The sequence below is a fragment of the Cinclus cinclus genome, chromosome 8, assembly GCF_963662255.1.
Source record: "Cinclus cinclus chromosome 8, bCinCin1.1, whole genome shotgun sequence".
Taxonomy (NCBI): domain Eukaryota; kingdom Metazoa; phylum Chordata; class Aves; order Passeriformes; family Cinclidae; genus Cinclus; species Cinclus cinclus.
In genome coordinates, this window is record NC_085053.1 from 18,876,564 (window position 1) to 18,894,226 (window position 17,663).

General features: G+C 39.2%; 1 protein-coding gene across 1 annotated transcript in view; it reads left to right on the forward strand.

Annotated features, from left to right (window-relative positions):
* The window catches only part of LOC134046793 (vitellogenin-1-like), a 42,423-nt gene that overhangs the window by 13,540 nt on the left and 11,220 nt on the right, over positions 1–17,663 (forward strand). The window contains exons 12-25 of the mRNA XM_062497558.1: positions 1,385–1,602; positions 1,682–1,779; positions 6,146–6,270; positions 6,356–6,451; positions 6,536–6,655; positions 6,896–7,085; positions 7,174–7,267; positions 7,380–7,565; positions 12,621–12,765; positions 14,252–14,471; positions 15,328–15,497; positions 16,152–16,566; positions 16,861–17,117; positions 17,200–17,256. Coding sequence (XP_062353542.1) covers positions 1,385–1,602; positions 1,682–1,779; positions 6,146–6,270; positions 6,356–6,451; positions 6,536–6,655; positions 6,896–7,085; positions 7,174–7,267; positions 7,380–7,565; positions 12,621–12,765; positions 14,252–14,471; positions 15,328–15,497; positions 16,152–16,566; positions 16,861–17,117; positions 17,200–17,256 — 2,391 coding nt within the window. The remainder of the gene's footprint in view (positions 1–1,384; positions 1,603–1,681; positions 1,780–6,145; positions 6,271–6,355; positions 6,452–6,535; positions 6,656–6,895; positions 7,086–7,173; positions 7,268–7,379; positions 7,566–12,620; positions 12,766–14,251; positions 14,472–15,327; positions 15,498–16,151; positions 16,567–16,860; positions 17,118–17,199; positions 17,257–17,663) is intronic.

Below are 17,663 nucleotides of genomic sequence, written 5' to 3' on the forward strand. Positions count from 1 at the left end.
TTCCTGATGTTGAATTTTTTTGTTTTATATAAGTAAATTCTTAATATAAAAAGAAAAATAAAAGCTTTCATTAACTCTTCACCTACTAATCAGTGTGTCCATTATACTCATTTTTTGCATGTGCTTCCCAGTTTGAGTGCACATATTGATCCATAGAAAATAGTGTGCCAGGCTATGCTTTTAACCAAAAGAATAAAGAAACAATTTAGTGGTGTTCAGGAGCTGGATAGGGAAATAGAGGGAAGGGAAGGGAGAGAATTGCAAGGGTAGAAGTTAAAGTATTTGCTGGGGAAGGAAAAAAAGCTAATTTGGTTTTTGAGAACAACACTGCATCTCTGATTGCTCTTTGGCCTGGCTTTCCACAGGTGCCCCAGGCCACTCAGTTTTGTTCTCTGTGCATTTTCTTTAGAGAAGATTGATCTGGAACAAGTTAATGATTGTGAATGTTGTTTTTTTATTGCCCATAAAACAGTTTAAGGCCTGGTTTGCAAATAGGTGCAACCCATATTTTGATTAAACATATTTAATTCATGTCCTTTTTTATTGTTTAATTTGAAAGGCCTCCATTAGGCCTACTGCATGTTTGTCTCCTCTTCTACATTGGCATTCAATAATCAACATATTCAAATTAATAGCACCAGTCAGGGTTTTTCCAAAGTCTGCTGTAGTTTCCTGGGTCATTCTTCATCACAGCTCATGGACGCGCACTCTCCCGGGCAGGACTGGGCTGTGCAGAAAGTTTGCCAGAACAGTGGCACATCATCCACATCCATTTTAAAGTTAGGGCCAAAGGCTCCTGCACCTCCCTGGAAACTGCAAAGGTTCCAGTACAAAATTGATCTTGGTAGTGAATATTGCTGAGGGCAAACACATCGACCACAAGTACTACTAAGGAAATTACGTTTATTGCATCAAATTTTGGTTTAAGCTGCCTATATGACATAGAGATTTCTGGTAATAAATTGGGCTTTATTTGTTTAATTTTTATTTCATTATTAAGCAGAAAATACCCCAGAAGAACACATTATTAGAAATAAGTTGTACCTTTATGTATAAGGATAAGTGATCACTGAAATCACTACTCAGGCAGGTAATTGATTCCTGAAACCTCTTTTACCTAGAGTGGGATAGCTCAAAAAGGGATAAAAGTCTTGATATAATAGAGTGAAGTTCCTTGGCTTTGATCACGTAGGAAGACAGATTACATTACTATAATGCCCCTTCCAGCCCTCAAATTATGAAACCAGAAACGTTGTTGCCATGATAATTAAATAATCCAACTTTTTACTGTGGTAGCAATGAAACAGATCATTCATCAGTGTTGGGTGGTTATTAGCAACATGTTCAAAAATACAGTAAAACTGGCTATATCTATTATTTTCAGGTCCAGGCTATTACCCTTGAAATTTTCCTGAATCAAAAAATTCATCCTCGAATCCGAATGTTAGCTGCAGCAGTTTTGCTTGAAACCAAGCCAGGTCTTCCAATTGTGATGACGTTAGCTGATGCTGTGCTGAAGGAACCTAGCATGCAAGTGGCAAGTTTCATCTACTCTCACTTGAGGGCCCTGGGTAGAAGCACAGCTCCAGATCTTCAAGGGATGTAAGAGAAATTCCCTTCCTAGAAGAAACATTTGTTGCAAGCTAATAGAAATGTTAATGAGCTTGCTGAACTTTTTCAGAGCTTCTGCCTGCAGAATGGCTATCAGAGCACTCAGTCCCAAATTTGACAGATCTGGATATCAGTTCAGCAAGGTTTTCCGCTTCAGTATCTTTAAAGGTAAGATCCAGAAGGTTTTGTAGAGAGATACCTACTGGTGAATATGTGGGGAAAAACTTGTTCAGTATGAGAGTCCAATTCTAGCCAACTGTTGGGCTGCATGCTGCTCCTCCATATTTTCCTATCTTCAGTGAAAATATATAAGAATCTCAGGCTCTCCATTTGAGAATTGTTTAGGTCCCTGTGTGTTTTGCATTGTACACTGCCAGCATGAAATTACCAGAGGGCTTGTGGGGCTCTAACACTCTGTTTTCATTAGTCAGGGAGGCACATGCTCCTGTATCAAATGCCGTATTCTCAGTGGTGCTTAACAATTTCATACCATTGTTCAGCATCAACCAAACAGAAGGGATCTAAATTACTGCTGAAGTGGATTAATTTCTACCCATGTTGAACACCTACAACTCCTGTTGCATTCAAATGTGATGTTCAACACTCTTCACCCCAACAGTTTTGCCCAGTGAAACAGAAAACTCCGCAAACATTCAGATGTGACAATTCATTGCACCCATGAGCAGCTACATCAGGTTTATTGTCTAAAGATTTTTCTTGCATCTTCCTACCAAGATTCTTTACTAGAATGAGCAGATCCATGTAGGGTATCTGGAGACTGGCCAGTTACATCAGAGTTGCATATAAAAATGTAGTTAAAGCAGGGAAGGACCAGATTAGAAGACAGGTTCTTGTTCAGCCACATGGTAGTAGCCTATGCTATTTTCTATGTATGTTATTTTGCTCAGTAGATTCTTTTAAAGCAACTCCCCTGTGTAAATGGCCATGACAGCCTCAGTGATTTGGCATATGTAGCTGGCAGACTAGGGAGATTACAGCTCCAAACACAGTCTCCTTACACATGCTGTTTATCTATCAGGAGTTATATGTTTTTAGCACTTCTGTTATTCACTGGTATGTGTTGAGATTCTTTTTAAAGTAATCAGTATTAAGAGAGTCCAAAACATCTGAAATCCACAGTACTGAGTGTACAAGTACTTCTGCCTCTTTGAGACAGGGGTGCGGTTTGTAAATATTATTATTGTCTTGCTCCAAATTCATGGGTTTTACATGACCATTTAATGTGCTCTGTAATAGAAATAAATTTAATACCTACTGCAAGAATCACAGTAATATACTATACATGTTCTTGCTGCCTCAGTGATGGACACAGCAAGTGCCCAAAGAAACATGGCCACTAATATATATCATGTGAACTTTTATACTACTTAAAACATATTTGGGGATAGATGCATTTTCTGTTAGCATGAAGATATGTGTTTCTTGGTTTAGACATTCATTTTATCCTCTAATTTTTGCTCTTAAAATTAAGCCATCTAAATTTTCACACAGTCAGAAAGAGGGGTGCAATATGTATGAGGAGTGCTGGCAGGGAGCTATGTGAAATGGAATACTTTATTTTGGCTGTTGCCTGGAAATACAGAACATCAGGGAATTGCTGTTACTTCCTGGTGAAGACCATTGTCAATAATTTGGCTACTATGGATAAATAGGTCCTCACCCTGAAGAATAAAAAACAAGATCTTTTCCTCACACATGTTAATCTTAGACTTGTATAACTCAACTAAATTAAGTCAATCTCCTACTACACTAGTATAGGAATAGGATCCATCCTCCTCCTAATTTGATTTGTCTCCTCTAGCCACAGGTAAAATGTGTTTCTTTGAGTCCATTCTGGAGGAGTTACCATAGTGACAGCTGTAATGCCATTCCTATTTCCCTGATAAAAACAAAAATCTGCCCTCAGCATCACAGATTTTTGTGGTGCTCAATGCTGAATTTTTAATGACAGGCAATAACATCACCTGAATCTACCTCTAATCTGGAATTTGTCACACATAGCCACCACAAATAGTACTTCTTCATGCTCTACTCATTGTTCTTGAAATCAAAGGGGTGACTCATGTTCTGCTCAGTGTCAGGACTGTGAGAATCGGACTCTCAATATGCACAGATTCGTATAAGTAAATGTGTACTAATGTTTATATGTACCGAAGTCTGCTTTCTTTGCTCTATAAGTTTTCTTTCCCTCATCTTTGGGGCAAGACATTTAATCAGATACACACAGGTGTCATCAAATTCTCACAGTGAAATGGCAAATATATTCTAGGAGCATTAGTAGTCTGTAAGGCATGAGGTATGGAAAATATTCCTGCTCTCTTCAGGTCAATGAATTCTATATAATCATTTAATCATTTATAAGCAATATTTCTTATTAAGTCTCAGGAAGTAACATGGACTTATTTAACTAAGTTTTTGTGGTAAGAACATAAAAATAGCTTTTAAAAATTCACTTAAAGTACTGTGCCTCAGTTTTAGTGTCCTGCCCACAAAACACCTGGCTGTGTTTTGGCTAAGCTCATGCAGAAAAAAACTAATCTTCACGTTTCCAAGTTCCCTGTCAATTCACTAGTAATGTGCATGGCACCACTTTGTTAAATGTTTTTTTTTGTTTGTTTTGGTTTTTGGTTTTTTTTTTGGTTTTGTTTTGTTTTGTTTTTAAATAGGATCACCATTACTATCTGCTAAATGTTCTCCACTTAGTCCTCCAACAAAAGTGGAGTGGCATAAATACCTGTGTTTTGACACCAGGAGTTGTTTCTGTATTTCATACATTGTAGGTAGATAGTGCCCAGCACTTTGGATAGCACAGTAGATTCATACAGCAAAACAATGAAGGCAATGTGGTAAAATTACAGTTCATACATATTTCCCTATCTTCCAAATGGTGTAGGAATAGGAGAGGAAATGTTAGAAGGAAGCACAACAAGGATGCCTACATATCCCATCAGCCTTGTTCCTCTTGAAACTTAAGGAAACTTAGAAAAGCAGTGGGATTACTTTAACTCATAAAACAGGACAGGATATAATTGTGCCAAGATGAGGAAGAATTCCTGACTGTGCTCTGCACTGATTATCTGTACCTAAATACATAGCAGATGATAAAGCTAAGTAGAGAAATAAATAGAAACAGTTTGCTCAAAATTCACTCAATAGTTAACAATAATTTAATAACTGGTGCATTTCATGTAAGGGTTACAGCATTTGGAACTAGTTGTATTAACTAGTCTTTGACTCATTTGAGAGACAAATCTATAGCTCACCATCTGTCCTTATAGGACATCAGTATCACTTTCCCTGAACTACTAGCAAAGGATGGCAACTCTGTTTTCATTTCTTATCTCCTTTGTCAAGGTGGCCTAAATGATGTCTCATAAAAGCATTTCATAAGGTGATCTCACAGAGTGTGACTGGACATAAATTGTATGGACAGGCATATTTTCCATAGGGCTGGAAAGAGGCGGGCTCAAGAGGTGGGCCCATAGGAATCTCAGGAGGTTTAACAAGACCAAATGCAAGATGCTGCATGTGGGTCAGGGCAACCCCCTATATCAATCCAGGCTGGGGAATGAACAGATCAAAAGATGCCCTGCCAAGAAGGACTCGGGGTGCTGGAGGAAGAGAGCCTGGGCATGAGCCAGCCATGTGCACTCACAGCCCAGAAGCCAATCATGTCCTGGGCTGCTGCAAAAGAAGCCTGACCAGCAGGACAAGGGGGAAATCCTGCACCTGTCCTCTGTTCTTGTGAGACCCCACCTGCAGTGGTGCATCCAGCTCCAGGGCCCACAGTACAGGAAAGACATGGACCTGCTGGAGCAAGTCTGAAGGAGGACCAGCAAGATGATCAGATGGGTTGAACACCTCTCCTATGAGGAAAGGCTAAGAGAAATGGGTCTGTTCAGTCTGGAGAAGAGGCAGCTCTGGGATGGCCTAATTGTGGCCTTCCAGCACCTGAAGGGAATGTGCAAGAGATCTGGAAAGGAGCTTTACACAAAGGCATGGACTGACAGGAATGTATTCAAACTGAAAAGGAGTCAGTTTCTATTAGATATTAAGAAGAAATGCTTTACAGTGAGGGTGATGAGACACTGGCACATCTTGCCCAGAGAAGTTGTGGATGCCTCAGTTCTGGAAGTATTCAAAGTCAGGTTGAATGAGAATTTGAGCAAACTGGTCTACTGGAGGGTGCCCTCGCCCATGGCAGGAGGTTGGAACTGGATGATCCTTGAGGTCCCTTTCAACCTAAATCATACTATGATTTTATTATATAGCAGAAACAACTGGGGAAATGGCACAACCACCATGCAATGCTCAATGAGCTTGTAGCTTTGCCCATTATTAGTTTAAAAATTCAGTATATTTTGTTTATAACTGTTTTAGAACACCAGTTTTATAGCTGAGTTTTCTGGCCTTGCTCATATGATGCTGATGATTAAATTAGTAACTAGACACAATTTGCACATTCTGACCTAAAAACTAACTGTGCTGTGTCTTACTGCCTGTTTCTCTGCAGAGTTCCTTATGAGTGGGCTTGCAGCTAAATATTTGGTACTGAATAATGCTGGTAGCTTAATTCCAGCTATGGCAACGTCCCAGCTACGGACACATTTCCTTGGAAGAGTAGCTGATCCCTTGGAGGTAATTGGATCTACCCACAGTTTTCCCTCCAATCCCTTCTTACAGCTGTCATCCACTTGCATCTGCACTTTACTTCTTCCCACAGGTAGGAATAACAGTTGAAGGACTGCAGGAGATGTTTGCTAAAGGTTACTCTCCTGACAGGGAGTGGGAGATTGACTTCAAGAAAATCCTGAAAACGGTAAATTCTGGGGGAAAAGAAAATCTCTAACGTTGCTTTCTCAAATTTATTGAAGAATCAGGCTTTTTTCATCTTCTCACACAGCTCTCTGACTGGAAGGCATTCTCCAGTGACAAACCTTTTGCATCAGGCTACTTGAAGATGTTTGGCCAAGAGCTGTTTTTTGGTGGACTTGATAAAAACGCCATCCAAAATGCACTGCAGGTATCATTTTTATCATTACCCCAGCATCAAAAGATCTAATATACTGTTACTTTATCTCCCTTTTATAAATTCATGGTTGGGTTTTTTGTCTCTAGTATTAATCAAGGCAAATAATGTCAAGCTTTGATCAGGATTATTTATAGTCATTGCTGGCAGAATTTCCCCTGAGGTATAGTTAATGACACCGATCACGACATTCAAGTTCTGCTTATTTAGACATGTTGAACTCTGTAATTGCAGGCATGGTATGGATCTGATGAAAAAATCCCTTCACTAAGGAGAATAATCAGTAGCCTTCAAAGTGGTGTAGGGAGGCAGTGGACCAAAGCTCTCCTGTCCTCTGAGATCCGCCACATTGTGCCCACCTGCACTGGCTTCCCAACAGAGACCAGCTTCTATTACTCATCTATCACAAAAGTGGCAGGAAATGGTAACATATTTCATTGCTTTAGCAATACAAACATTCTTGCTAGGACTGGAGGGCTTTTTTAACCCTTTCTTTGCTTTCTTTGTAATAGTTCAAGTACAGATTACGCCTTCTCCAAAGTCTGATTTCAGACTGACTGAGTTACTAAATGCCAACATTAGGCTGAGGTCCAAAACGAGCCTAAGGTAAGCATTTAGTATAAAATAAAAGAATAATATTTTTGAGTGACAGAGGCCATAAATATTCAACAGCTGTTTGCTGCCTGAACATAATTATACCCTCATTCTACCTTTTCAGCATGGCCAAGGAGATGACCTTTGTAATGGGAATCAACACACACACAGTCCAGGCAGGACTTGAAGCACGCACTAAAATGAATGCTCATGTACCTGTGAATGTTGTTGCCACTATCCAGATGAGGGAAAAAAGTATCAAAATTGAAATTCCACCATGTAAAGATGAGTTTAATGTAATTAGCCTAAGGTAAGACATAACATTTAATATTTTTCTATGTAGCAAAGCAGAGCTTCCTAAAAAAACCCAAATACATTTACGAATCTTGTCTTTAATTTGTAGCTTGGATAAGTGGTGGTGATTCACATAATCTATTTTAATTGAACTGACATGCACTAAAGCTTTGCTTGAAAATATATGTTACTTTCTGTGGTCTTCACCTGAAAATCCTCCTTAGGACTATAGTTGTTGAGATCCATAAACTATCTGAAACACAAATGATATAAAATTTCTATCTTGATACAAATATTTGAACTGGAAACACTAGGTAAGATATAAGCCAGCTGAATCCTATCACTTAGAACAGTTAACCCATCTATATTTGCATTAGATGCTGTGAAGCGTAGAGGGTTTGGTGTCTCTTATGTTTTTACCTTGTTCCCCTGTGGTTGCCATTTGGTTTTCTTACCCGTTAGGTCTCCTTGATTTATTATCAGTGCATGCAATTACAATGCACTCTGGAAAACTGTTGTAGCCAGATGCCAAACAAATGAAAACAGATGGAAATACAAATGCAAAGAGCAGGAGGAAAGAGAAAGAGTATGTCCTAGGAATCAAAGCAGTAGACCAAGCTTAGAAAACCTTCACACGCACACACGTGAAAAAAACCTGAGAAAGAGAAGCTGAAAATTCATCACAAAGGAAAAAGCTTCACTGACAGCAGAAATCGGCGATTATACAAACCACTGAAATGTTAACAAGTTTCTGCTCTAGGAATACAGCTGTAATAAAAGACCTCTGTTGCTTGATCCAGCTGCAATTAGCATTCATGGCTGCTGGCCCAGAGACGCTCTGCAGGTCTCCTCAATTTAGCCACCAGTTAGGCTAATCATTATTTTCCCTTGTCCTTCAATAGTCACAGACCATTTGACGTGCATTTGACATCTCATCCTCCTCCCTAACACAATTCCTCCACTCCATCAAGTGTGGCTGTAATAAGGTTCTCTCCATGCAGAGGTAGGGAGGGTCTCAACATTTCAGAGATGAAAAGTTAGCTGCACGGTTTTTTGGTTGTTTCTTATGGAGGCCAGGACAGGCTGCTCCTAAGGTCATCAGAGACATCAGGCAACAACTCTCACTAGTTCCCACTGTTAGAGAGGGTGAGGCAGATATTAATGATCTCAATAAGAGCACTGAACTGAAATGAGAATATTGAATACTAATAGAGAGTTTAGAGCCTCAAGCAGAGAAAAATATTAGCAGAAGGATCCTCCCTGCAAATAAATAAAAAATATTCTCCTCCTTTGACTTAAGGGGAGATGAAATGAGACAAAAAAAGGGTTAAATGCATTGCCATAAAGCAGAAAGCAAGTCACTATCAGAAACAAGGTATTACAGCAGAGAAGCCCATGAGTTCCAGTGCAAGCCCTGCTCTAGACCCTGCAGCATTACCATTTATAAAGTGAAGTAGTCACTTGGAAATAGCTCCATAATGTCAAGTATATGAGAAAGCTAATACTCACTAGATGGCTTCTAGCACCATCAATTTCTTTCCAAAAAGCATTCCTATTCACTGTTACAAAACAAATGGCTGGTGGAAACCACACAGAGCAATGAAACAGCAATGAGTGCAAGTGAAGGCAAGGCAATAACTAGAGAATGTAACATTGAACCACATCACTGAGGAGGTCAAAGACCAAGTAAAGTAAAATCTTCGAGGTATGAAGAGAAATAAGCAGGCATGGTAGAGAAAAATGAGAGATATATAGATACAGATATATAGACATATCTATATATAGCTATATAGACTAAGTTAAAAATTTTAATTCAACATAGTCTTTTTCTTCCTTTTGCATATATCTACCAAATAATAAAGATCTAATTGAAGTCAATATTTTAGAGATATTGTGACACCTTCCCTTGTTAGTTTATATTCCCCATTTAAAGAAATAATTCTAGAAAGCTATTGATTTTTCATGTGTTTGTAAGCTCTGTTCAAAATATTTTAGCATTGGGCACTGTCTTGATGGTTAGGTTACCAATGGCAGTCCCATGTCATTAAAGCTAGACAGAATGTGATATTTTCCTCATCATCTCTCACATTCAGACGCAGGAACCAAACCATTTTCAATAGCATTAAGTTCATTTATATCTTACACACCATAAAGGTTATAAACTCACACAGCAGTGGCATTTGTATAAATTTTCAAGAGTCTAAGAGAAAATCAGGTAAGTAATCACAGGCTCAAAAAGAAAAAAAAAAAAAAACAAACAAAAACCTGTGGTGATAGAAACGTTGCATTCCCAAGACAAATCAGCACATTATGGGCTCGACTATCTCTATAGCAAAAATCAGAGTACAGTAATTAATTCTACTATGGAGAGAATATATAGCATGTGTTTCAATTCAATCTTATCAAAATTTAATTAAAAATAATGGTTATTTTAAGGCTCTTTTAACATAATTATTTAGTATACTACAGATGGCTACTTCAACATACTTTTAAACAAAATTTACAAGAAGTAAAAATCAAATAAATTTCAGGGGAAATTGGAGCTCTGTGATTAAAGTATAAACATGGAGACCTGCCAGAGAATGCACTTTGCTAATATACCACATATTCATAATAACAGCCTACTGAAGTATACACATAATCATGAATAGAATTTGTATCATAAGGTTTTTTGTTTATTTTTGCTTTAGGATAAGCAGAAATTGCTTCAAATAGGCATCTTATTTATAAGATGAACCAGGTAATTAGAAAACTCTTTGTCCAACATGACTAAACCATGTATAGCAGAAAATGCAGAAGAGGCAGCATACGCTGTGATCCTGTTGAGGCAGCAAGATGTGTTTGGGGGGCAGAAAAGGGAAACAGGTGGGGCTCTATGTCTCTGATTTTATACCACCTTTGCACCAAAGTTGGAAGGAAGGTACATAGGAAAGGCAGAAGATTTTGCTTCACCACATGAGAAAGAAAGCTAAAGGTCTGGCTGGCTGATTGTGTCTTGTTTCTCATTTATTTACATGTGATGTCATACTGTGTTTTAAAACCTGGGAAAATAGATTTATTGTTGATTGTTTTTTGTTTTAAACAGACATTTGAGCTCTTCTGTCCTCATGTTAGAGATGTATGTAAGGCCACACTCTGAAACATCAGTGGGTCCAACATAGTGGAGTTGCTTGTCCCTCACTCCTGCAGTGAGTTTGGCTTATAGCACAGCTTCTCTCATCCAAAAAAATGCACTAATACATATTGGAAAATCTCCTTTTTATTTTTTCTCCCTTGTGTGGGATCAGAGAGAGCAGATTCTTTCATACCATAGCTTTAGGCCTTCTTTGTGACTGTTTTTTCTTGTTAAAGCACCAGAGCTGGCTCTTGTAGCCTATTTTTACTGTGCCGTGTGATTCTGCAGACATTGACATGTGTCACCTGTGATGCAGCTACATTTGTCGGCTCTCTGTGCTCAACAGGGAGGAATCGATCCTTTGCTTTCATTAGGTGGCAGGAGTAGACTATTGGCATAAAAATACTAAAAAAATTGGAAAAGAAACCCCAGGGCTTTCTGCTTGGAGATCCAGCCTGCAGTTCAGTGGTCATTTGAATTATTGAATGGGATTAAAATAAAACCATTTCCTTTTTTGTCTCTTTACCCAGATGAGCCATCTGAAATGCAAGTTGATTTGTATTTTCTTTTATCCCTTCAGCTTGTTAGGGAGAATATTTTATTTCAGATTCCATTCTTCAAGGTTCTCCTATCACCCAGCGTGGAGCGTTGCTGTCATGTCCTTATCTAAAAAAAGAGAGAGATGGAAAAGAAAACAAAGCCCGCAGGTGACACACGTTTTATCGAGGTGTTCCACATGAAGAGCAATTGTGTGCTTTACATTGCACACAGCACGGTAGGAGCCTTCAAGAGGAAGAGAGGGTTATCAAATGAATACAAATTCATCTTTCAAATAGGTTAGATTGGAATTGCTCAGGCTAGTACAGTGTGGACCGTATTAAAATAGAGACCATTTTGAGACCATCTTTCCATTCACTGTCACAGCAGCCACCTCCATTGGCAGACCACAAAAGCCCCAGGGCAAAGAGATCAGCTTCATCCTTGAGAAACAGCACGTGGGGAATTTGGATGTTAGCTGATAAATGGCTAATAAGGTAGAGTTAGCACAGTGTTAATAGCTGAGGGAAATAGGTTTTGTCTCTCAAGAGTGTTTCAGCGTTCAAGATGTTTCTCTGACCCAAAACAAAACTCACAGTTCACAGCACCATAGAAAGCTCCCTGAAGAATGTGGGGTGTGAAGCCAGGGGTTCAGAATATTTTGCCATGATAGTCTCAGTCTTATGCTGCACCTTCTAACACTTGTCTGGGATCCTGCCTAATACACTTAGTGTTCACAACACTGGAAACAATGTACTGAACACATTTACATAAATAGGCTCTTAACCTTCCTGCACAACTCTCCTGACCTCTTGCCAAGTCATGGCCAAGCCATTAGTACTAGTGAATTTAAATCAAGCTGGAGACACTTACTTTCATGATTTCCTGCTCCTTTCTCCAATTCTGCTTTAATAAAAATTGCACAGGAAACAGCATTCAGTAGCGACCAGTCCCCAGGTTATTTTTTTTTTTAAGTTATGGCAGTATTTCTCCAAACATAATGTCAAAAGATTTTAGAAGTAAAGCTAGTGCAGTGAATACACATAAGATTAGTTTGAAAATTTAAAATTCCAGGAAGTCAAAACAGGAAACTCAAAATTTTAATAATGTAATCCACAGCCAGGCTTCTAAGTAAGTGTGCTGTTTTTCAGGGAATTAGGGTATGAAGATCCAACCAGCTGTAAGGTTTTTAACCTGTACATGTGATTCTAAAAGCCTAACTGAACTATCTGCCCCTGAGATTGGTCTGTGACTTTATTGACTCTTAGCAGGCCTTGAAAACACAGCTGACAGGAAGGATGCTGTAAATATCTGTATAGCAATTCGCAAGGTATGAACTTGTTGCGGAGTACAGGCTACAGGGCACTTTACTCAGTAGTGTTTTATTAATATGGGTTTCCTCTAATGTTTATTCTGCAGGTCTAAGACATTTGCTGTTACACGAAATATTGGGGATTTGGCTGCTAGTAAGAAGACTCCAGTTCTTTTACCTGAAGCAGTGCCCAACATAATGAAGACATCCTTCAATTCAGATTCTGCATCAAGCGAGACTGAAAACATTGGGGTAAATGATGTAGTGTCTGACTATTCTTTTTTGGGCTTCTAAACAGTAGGGAACCAACTCTTTTCTCTATAGGAAAGGGTACAATTCATCTCTGACCAATGCTGCTTCACTCAAAATAAGTCAGGTTCAATCTAATAACACAAATAGCTTTACAGTAACATTATTTTAAAATCTGGAATGTAATACATCAAACTTGCAATGCTTTTTCTAAAGCAAAAGCATTTTCTTCAGTAATTAATTTTGCACTGCCATCTACAGGCCCACAATCTTTAAAATTCTTTGCAACCATTATGCAAGCATCACGTTCCTGGGGCAGTCACAAATGTTCCACAAGATGCTCCACTGCTCGACATATAGAGCTGAATTTAATGCTTACAAGCATCCTGTTTCAAGGATGGAGTGCCGTTTTTTTCATGACTTCCTGAGCCAGGTTTCCATAAATGTCAGGATAGGCAGTGTTGTGAAGGCATTGTGAGAATTCATTCAGTGAAAGACTGACAGAGGCAAGGAATACACTGTCCTGTTCTGGTTTCATTGTCAACCTGCAGCTCTGAAAGGTTTTCAGATAAAATAAGAGACGAAGAGAGGACAGGAACAGCACCTTCCTATGGAGAAGTCAATAGACAAACGTGCTATCAGTGAGAGCAGTTTCCAATATCCTGGAACATACTTTGTTCTGCTTTGTGCCTCTGTGCTTCCCTTCCTGAAAACTTGGCACTCCACAGTTATTCTTAAATGAACAGCAACTAAAAAATGGCACTGAGTGGGGCATTTCCCAGTACCCCTAAAAATTCCAGGGTTTTTGGTAGGGTTCATGCAAGGCTGGAATCTTCTGAGACATGATAAACTGCATAAAAATAACTAATTGCAAACCTGAATTATATGTGAAATGAAAGCTTGTGATTATTGTGTTTTTAGGTATTTGCTTCATTGCTTCAGGAAATCACAGTTTTCATTTCATGGATTTGATTCCAATTTTAATTAATTTTTTCTTCTGCAAGCATTGCTTATTACATGTAAATTACATAGTTTTTAGTGGAAGTCTCTATTACATGATATGTTTTGAACATTTAATTGATATAGTGTCACATTCATGTCAGACTTCATCTGAGTCGAAATTTTTGTGGACATAGTTGAAAGTTCTGTTGTCTGACATATCAAAAATCAAAGGAAAAAATTCCAGTCAGTCTAAGACACACTCAGTTTTATCAAGAACCCATTAACACTGTCTAAAATCCCAGGAAAACAAAATTAAGTATTTAGAATTAATTTGTGATATACAGTAAGTAGTCTGATCAACCCATTCAGATGATAATTTTGTCAAATTTAAAACCAAGTTGTCCTATGCTACAGTCTTGCTGACTCGGATAAACTGGTTAATTCTCCTTGCAGAGTACAGGTAACTATTACCATAACTTGATGCATAGCATGCAGGTATTCCTCTCACTGTTGTCTGAGTTAACTTGACATGTGTACTATCTAATAGGATAGGCAGTCTGCAGAGGATGTTTCATCTGGAAATCCCTTTTCTTCTGGACAATCTTCTTCAAGAAAAGAGCCATTTGATCAGTCCATGTGCTTCAATGCAAGTACCTTTGGAGTTCAAGTGTGCATTGAGAAGAAAAGCATGCATGCAGCATTTATCAAAAACGTGCCTCTTTATTACCTAGTTGGAGAGCATGCCCTGAGAATGAGCTTCAAGCCAGGTAAATAAAAGTGGGCACAAAAAATTAAAACAGTAGGTGAAGGTGTGTGTATATACATACACATACAAATAAATAGATACTGATGTCTATGCACATATATATTTTTTGCATTGTAAGTACCACTAAATCTATAATTAGACATACCAGGCCTGCCAGTACTGGCAACAGACAATGCTCACAGCAGGAATTCATTTCTACCCCACTCTCCTGAGCAGCAATTTCCCAGCTCTCCCAGCAATGTCACTCAGCATGGCCAGCGTCAAGCAGAGCTGATCTGTGCCTGCAGAGTGTGTCTGATGCATCCTGAATCATTGGATTTGGGATGCAAGCATGAAGCAATTGGACATGGGCAACAGATCTGATGCAGTGTCCTGTAGCTACATTCTAAAACCCAGACTCTAAAAGGGAATTATGGATTAACCCTGCCAGGATCTAGTCCTTAATGTCTTAATCCATGATCATAAGAAATAAAAGCACAGCAGGCCACTGAATCTAGGTCTTCTAAGTACCAAATTAATGGCCTAACCATTGGGCCATCCTTTAGTGTTCAAGAGTTGAGCTTCAGTTCCTTTCTGACGTTTAATTCACTAACCCATGGTTTATCTCTTTATGCAATCCAAATGACTTGGCCTAAATCTGCTGATCATTTTCTTTATTGACTTGAAAATAATCCAGTATCCTGGTAATATTTTAAAATTTGCTTGCCATTATGTGCTTTAGCTATTAGATAAAATTTTTAACAAAGTTGCTCGATACAAATAATAATCATTGAACATTTATATTTGAGAAAAAATGGGCTTATTCTCTCATTCAGTTGCTAATAGTAACAGTAATACTAATTGTCATGCAATTTCAGTTTACACTGAGGCACCTATTGAAAAAATACAAGTCACAGTTCAAGCAGGAGACCAAGCTCCTACAAAAATGGTACGTCTAGTAACATTTGAAGATCCAGAGGCACAAGCATCTTCCAGTAAAGAAGCAATTAAAAAAGTAAAGAAAATCCTTACTGACGCTGATGATCAGGTACTGTTGCAAAATTCTACTTCTGAATTTGTGGGAGACATTACACAAAGCTTATTTTTATTCCTTCTACTAAGTAGCTTCCTTTGTTTAGATATTATGCCAAAATGGAAAATAAAGACAGACATTTGGGTACACAAGTCTTTTGGCAGGTCTTTCATTTACACTTATCTTTCTGCAAGTGAAAGACCTTAGAAAGAGGAGGTTGGTTTTGTATGCTTTTCTGAAAATCTCTTGTAAGAGATAAAATAGCTGTTGTGTGGCCAAAAAATAGTCTGTTATTTACAGCTACTGCAACTGCACCAAAATGCTCTGACACCAACTACACAACCTGCCCTGAGACAGTGACAGCTACAGCATTGTCATTGCTGATACCAGTTACATGTCATTGTGTGGTCAACAAGTGCTGCACACGCTCCTTATCACCAAAGTGTTTGGAGTATTGTTCTGCTTATGTTTGCGTTTAACACATTATTATGAAATTGCCTTTGAATTATTGTGATGTGTTGCAAGAATGTTATCAAGCACACACCTGTCTTCTCAGGCAGCAGAGATTCAGGGGTTACTTATATTTTTACTTGTGTTGTTCTGATTTTTCTTACGTTGCTCTGCAGGAGCACAGAAAAATATTTTTTTTCTAATATTACCTTTGACTAGGGGACAAGAAAATACAGGAGCTCCTCATCCAGTGCCAGCAGCGCCAGTGGAAGTGCTGAGAGTACAACCAGCAGCCCCTCCAGCAGCGACTCTGATGACAGAGCATCACAGGAAGGCACCCAGATAAATCTGAAAACAGGGCACTCCAAAGCCAAAGGAAAGAAGTTCTACCCCTTTGGGGACAGTGGCAGTAGCAGCAGCAGTGCTAGCAGTGGCAGCAAGAGCAGCAGCAGTGCTAGCAGTGGCAGCAAGAGCAGCAGTAGTGATAGTAGTAGCAGCAAGAGCAGCAGTAGTGATAGTAGTAGCAGCAAGAGCAGCAGTAGTGATAGTAGCAGCAGTAGTAGCAGCAAGAGCAGCAGCAGTAGTAGCAGCAAGAGCAGCAGCAGTAGGAGCAGCAAGAGTAGCAGCAAGAGCAGCAGTAGTAGCAGCAAGAGCAGCAGTAGTAGCAGCAAGAGCAGCAGTAGTAACAGCAAGAGCAGCAGTAGTAACAGCAGTAGTAGCAGCAAGAGCAGCAGTAGTAGCAGCAAGAGCGGCAGTAGTAACAGCAGTAGTAGCAGCAAGAGCAGCAGTAGTAGCAGCAAGAGCAGCAGTAGTAGCAGTAAGAACAATAGTAGCAGTAGCAAAAGCAATAGTAGTAAGAGTAGCAGCAGTAAGGACAGCAGCAGCAGCAGTAGTAGCAGCAGTAACAGCAGTACCAGAGGCAGCACAGGTAGCAGCAGCAGTAGCAAAGCATCTGGTACAAGGCATAAGGCTAAAAAGCAGTCCAAGACCACATCTTTTCCACTTGCCCGTGCTTCTGAAGGAGAGAGAAGTGTCCATGAGCAGAAGCCCAAAACACAGAGTAGCAGCAGCAGTGAAAGCACTGGTGCTTCCCTTTGGCACAGCAAATCTGACAAACGAGCTAAGACGACCCATGGCAAGGCCCAAGTGAGCAGTGGCAGTATTCATGACATTTCCACAGAATGGGTAACATGTCTAACACTTTGACTTCTTCTAGGAGGTGGTCTTGACTGAGCTGTAGGTAATAACTTCTTCTGGAATTTTGCAGAAATCTCACCTTCCAAAAGTATACAGTCTCCGCTTCAAGTCTGCTCACATCCGTTGGGTAGGTTCCTAATTCAAGTGTACATCACCATGGTAGCTGCAGCTGATGTGATCAAGCCTGTTACTGAACGGCTTTGTTTGGGCCATTTCCCTTGACAGTTCCATAATGCCCAATAAGAATATTGATGATGAACAAAAAAAGCAGATTTTTTACTAATATGTTATTACACTGCATCTTTTTGGTGTTGCAGCACTTGCAATTCTCAAATTTTGGGTCAGGACTCACAAATGCAGTCAAAGCTAGATTAACAAAGACCATGGGGAAATGACAAAAGAGTGGGGCCTTCTGATGGGAACAGTTATGTCCACAGTTGTTGAGTAACCATGGCAAAATCATTACACGGATTTTTCCAGAAACCAGGTTCAGTACACATTGTGGCACTAAGGTATTTTTAGCATGTATTAGAA